Below are 5,192 nucleotides of genomic sequence, written 5' to 3'. Positions count from 1 at the left end.
CTGTAAGGGAATAAGTTTGCACGGATTTGCACAGAATGATCTGATTCAGTGTGACTGTTTGAGGCTAGATTAGACTTGTTATATATTTGTTAGATTACTGCACAGTGAAAAGTAGTTTGATATTTTGTATTCCCCACTCCCTTTTGCCATATTGTAGCACAATAGGGGTGTTGATTCTGGTTTCTGGTCACTTTGATTCTAGTGATCTTACCAATACATTAAAACAAAATTAGAATAATTCAACAAGTTCAAAGGTTATTCCCTCACTTTTGAAGTGTTACCACTACAGCTAACCTTACCACTTTGACTGGCTACACTGGCAATAAAACATTAATAGAACAGTCATAAACCATTAAGAAAAAGAAAAGAAAACCAGCAGGATCATGAGTAATTCTTATTTTAAAGTCTCTTGATGCCCTGTCTGAGCTTTGCATTATTGAATATGCAATGGCTTTAGAAACTATATACAGAGGAGCCCAGGAAAAAAAATCATGAATATGAAACAGTGGTGGAGGAGCATGCCAACATCAACTGAAACTCCACTGAACACAATCCAATCCTTGATTTGTGTTTCGTCGTTAAGTCTAAGAACTAACAACATAATCCTTAAATTATACGGAGCAATGGATAATGCTGAACAGTTGAAACTTCAGTCGCCACCAGTTAGTTACCAAATTTTTAATTATCAATTGGCAGGCAGTATTTCATAAATTTTCATGGCAGACAAGGGATTCCTCTTAAGCTCCATACAGTTTAATAGAACGGTCGTTTAAGTGACTGAAGAATTATTCGGGACATCCTCAGTATTGCCATATTGCCACACGTATCGGTTTAACTACACCAATAAAGATGGTCAGGTCTAATTCTTTTGATTTACTCATCCAAATCCACTGATTTCAGCGCAACTCGGATAGAGCTGATAGGAAATACTGAGGTCGGCGACCCTACGCACGGTCACGACTGTTTCACAATCTAAAACAGACTCTTTAAGCCTTCGCTCAGTCTTCAGCTATCTGCGACTTTAAGGGCTATTTCCTCTCATTGTCGAACAGTCGTGAGCAGGAAGAAGGAAACGAAACTAGAAAACGAGGGGGCAGGGCTATTTAAAAATACCTGCTGTCCGAAAACGTTAACCGTGGTTTCATTAGGGGGACTGAAAGAGCGCTAAACGCGACGCAGGGACGGAGGTCTTCTTTGATCTCATCTCTCAACCATTCAACCTCAACATTTTTTACAATCGCATTGGACTAAACAGATCTTTTTGAGTGTTTGGTCACCGAGACTTTTAAACTGCTGTAAGAATTAGGTTATCTTAGGTAAGATGAAATACTGAAACATAAGGCTCTGAGCATAGCACAATACGCAGGATAACTCTTTTTGTTTTAGTGAATAGCTATGACAGTATTATGAGGAGTCAGTGAAGAATAGCTTAACGCTGCAGGAATTAGTTCGCGGTCTGAGTAACGTCGGAGCAGGTGCTGTATTTTGACTTTTCCCTACTGGTTTGTATAGCGGACCTTATTTGGCAGAAAGACATGAGGATGCCACCTGGAATTTAACTGACTAAAATAAGGGATTACATTTACGAATGGACATTTATTATAAAGGTGCACATTTATTTTAAAGGAGCAAGTTCTTGCATGTCACCCATGTAACTGAGCAAACGGAATAAACACTGGAATGTCATCTACAATTGAGAGGAAGACACTGGAGGCTAGCGAGTGAGTATTAGCCAGTAATGAGAGATTGTTATTCGGTTATATTTGTCAAATAATTAAATTAATAAAATCTCATCTTTCGAAGGGGTCACGATGTGAAAGTAAGTTTTTTGCTTCTGTACCTCGTTTAGACATGAAAATAGGAGACGTTAAGATAAAGGCAAACATTTTATTTTCAAATTGAATAGACGTCGGAAGCGTAAGAATAACATTAAAATGTCAAGTGAGCATGTTGAGTCGACTGAATCATATTGCAGCAGTGTTCGTTTGTGGAATGAGCGTCTTTTTTTTTTTTTTTAAGAACTATGGGCCCATTTGATGAACTGCGTAGTAAAGAGAACCTGTGCTTGTGTTTATCCATTATTAGCGTGGCACTTTCTTCACTGTAATGACTGATTTTGGTCAGTATAGGTATCTGTTCAAGCTGATTCTTTTTATGCTGAATTCATAACAAGAAGGAAACCAGCAAGTAACACATGTTTTCTCGTGTCAGTGTTTGGCCATTTCTCTTTCAATTTAATAGTCTGTTTCTTTTATACGGTGGTTTGGTTTATGTGCGGAGGTGTTCTTACAGCGTCCTCTCGTGTCACGAAGATAGAAGTACATTTTAGTTTCCCCCTCAACAGGGAGCCAGTGGACGAGGTCCTCCAGATGCCCCCATCGCTGCTGACGTGTGGCGGCTGCCAGCAGAGCATTGGAGACCGTTTTTTCCTCAAGGCCATAGAACAGTACTGGCACGAGGACTGCCTAAGCTGTGACCTGTGCGGCTGCCGGCTTGGGGAGGTGGGCCGCAGGCTCTACTATAAACTTGGCAGAAAGCTTTGCCGCAGAGACTACCTCAGGTAAGATGGGCACTCGTCCATTTTCCACTCGTAGACAAGGAAGATTCCAGGTCCAGTTCAACAGGCTGTTTGGCACGGTGTCATCATAAGATATTACTGTCATATAGGCAAACGCCTGTTTACCCCAACACACCTCTGATCAGTCATCCGTGATGAAAATCATACAGTGCTCACAGATTCAGTAATAATTCACAGGGTGATATGTAGTAGATTAAAACTTGGCATTGGTTAATCCCTGTGCAAACCAAAATCATCTTTTTAGTTAGAATATTGTGCAGTGTGGCATTAGAGCTGTTACAACTAGGATTATTAACTGTTCTCAGATCATGATTATAAGGAATAGCACATAAAATGGAATTTTTAGATTGCGGAGCACTGTTTGATGATGTTTTAAAAAGGCTGCAGAGTTTGCAAAACATTTTCCCTTCCCCTCTTTGCAGGCTGTTCGGCCAGGACGGGCTGTGTGCATCGTGTGAGAAGCGCATTCGGGCGTTTGAGATGACAATGCGTGTGCGGGACAAGGTTTACCACCTGGAGTGTTTCAAGTGCGCTGCCTGTCAGAAACACTTCTGTGTTGGAGACCGCTACTTGCTCATCAATTCAGACATAGTGTGTGAGCAGGACATATTTGAATGGACTAAACTGAACAACAGCATGGTTTAACTGATAACAAATAACGCAAAAGAGTGGCCAAGACAAAGCGAAGCTCCTTTTACTCGTTGCCAAACAGTCAACAACAAGAACAACAACAACAACAAAACAGAGGAACAGCGTCATCACTACAAGTCGTCATGATGAGAGTTGTATTCCAATACGCCACTTTTGCTCCAAACTGACAAGGTTTTTCCAGCTTGAGAGAAATGTTTCACCAGCATTCCGCTCAGAACAATAACATGTAATTTCTATTGGGATTCTCTTTATAAAAACAAAGTAAAAAAATGTTTTGATGTATTTATGCAATAAACACTGCTTAGCTACTTTCATAGTTTATTATATAAGTGACAGGCCTGATAACTGAACAAAAGGTGTGAAAAGCGGGTTGTGGACACATTTGCCACTTCTGTCGACATGTATTGATGTTTTTGAACAAAATAATAAACATTCTATCATTTCTTTTAATATTTGTTGATGTGATTACAGTGCACTGTAGTTACTGTACAATTAAGTGAGGTCAGCAATAGACTGTGCTCTCCCAGAATGATTTTTGATGTCAAAAACAGTTTTGAAAACAGCTCACCTGAAAAGTAGAGAGAATATATTCTCATGCCTAAAAGCAGAAATACATCAATTATATAACAAATTGTCCTCAGTTTGCAACAACAGCAGAATATGTTGGTTTAAAGTACACTGATAACCCAAGCTGTAATTCTTTCATCAGTCACAAGGGAGAGCTGCTGCTACAGGATACCAGATGTTACCCCCTGCCCCCCGATATTGATCTACACTTTGACTCAGATCTTGAAAGCAAATGTCTGAAGTTGATCCACTTCACGGGTAAACACATTTAATAATTATGGTCTCCAAATCCAAAAAAAAAAAAAAGGCTAACCTGAACCATACACAGATCACCTGTTGTCAAGGCACACAATGCCATCCAGTCTAGTAGTAACAGATGTAAAACTGTGCACTGAAGCAGAGAACTTCCTGCAAAGACCCTCAGTTAATGCAGTGCATGTCACGCTCTGACAACTTAAAAATCTCTCAATCTGCATGTTTAACTTTGCCAAGGTTATTTATAGACAATGGGGAAATGAAACTTAGCTTCCACATGGTAGCACAGCGAGGCACAAGTAAGTAGCCAGTAACCTTTTTCACAGTGGTGTTCACCATGCTAAGAGCTTCCTCAGAACCAGTCCACCTCAGTGCCTGTGAAGTCCATGAGACTGCAAGCCTGGTGCCAACATATGCTTGACTTGCCATAACTTCTTTCATAGACCCACTGTCTTTCTCTCAAAGCTAATGCTAAAGCAGATAATTGCCTCCATAGATTATGTTTGCGTGTGAGATAACGAAAAGTATGTCTCAGTCTGTCATATTAGAGCATGAGAAACACAGTGCTAAAAGATTTGAACAAGTGGTTTAAGATCGGGCCTGGGGAGAATATTCAGGCCACATGGTCTGAGGACGGAACTAGTTCCATTAAATGATGGAAAATATGCAAACAACCAAGAAGGAAGAGTTTGTAATAAAACGCACTGTGAGATTGGGCCTATGAATGATCCGTGGAGAGTTCGCCTAATATGAAGGCAGTTTTATGGACACATAACAGTATTAAGGGTATGATTCATCCAGAATGCAGCTACCATAAAAAAAAAAAAAAATCAGCATTTAACCTGTTGCCATTGATTAAAGAAGTACTGACAGGATAACATGATCTAATTATGTCTTTTTTTAATTTATTTTTTTAAATGATCATTTGATTGGGCAGTGACAGACTCAGTTAGTTTTTGACTGAAAAGCAACTGCCATAACTGCTTGTTTGAATCTTGCCCTTTAGTCTAAGATAAAACTAATTTCTGTTCCAAGTCTGGACTTCTGTAGCATCTGCTATTTGATTCTCAAGCTATAAATTATGTTCAATTACAGAAATGAGAGCCAAAGATCAGACAGTCTCACCACAGCATGATAAAAG

At 39.6% G+C, this 5,192-nt stretch overlaps 1 protein-coding gene across 1 annotated transcript; it reads left to right on the top strand.

The window, feature by feature from the left end:
• The first annotated feature begins 1,554 nt into the window (after window positions 1-1,554).
• lmo2 (LIM domain only 2 (rhombotin-like 1)) lies at window positions 1,555-3,335 on the top strand. The gene is made up of 3 exons (XM_030782998.1): window positions 1,555-1,721; window positions 2,345-2,560; window positions 3,001-3,335. The coding sequence occupies exons 1-3, from the start codon at window positions 1,681-1,683 to the stop codon at window positions 3,221-3,223; spliced, it is 480 nt and encodes a 159-aa protein (XP_030638858.1). The 5' UTR covers window positions 1,555-1,680; the 3' UTR covers window positions 3,224-3,335.
• The last annotated feature ends 1,857 nt before the right edge of the window (window positions 3,336-5,192 follow it).

Source organism: Chanos chanos, chromosome 1, assembly GCF_902362185.1.
Source record: "Chanos chanos chromosome 1, fChaCha1.1, whole genome shotgun sequence".
Classification (NCBI taxonomy): Eukaryota; Metazoa; Chordata; class Actinopteri; order Gonorynchiformes; family Chanidae; genus Chanos; species Chanos chanos.
This window is presented reverse-complemented; position numbering and strand designations above follow the sequence as displayed.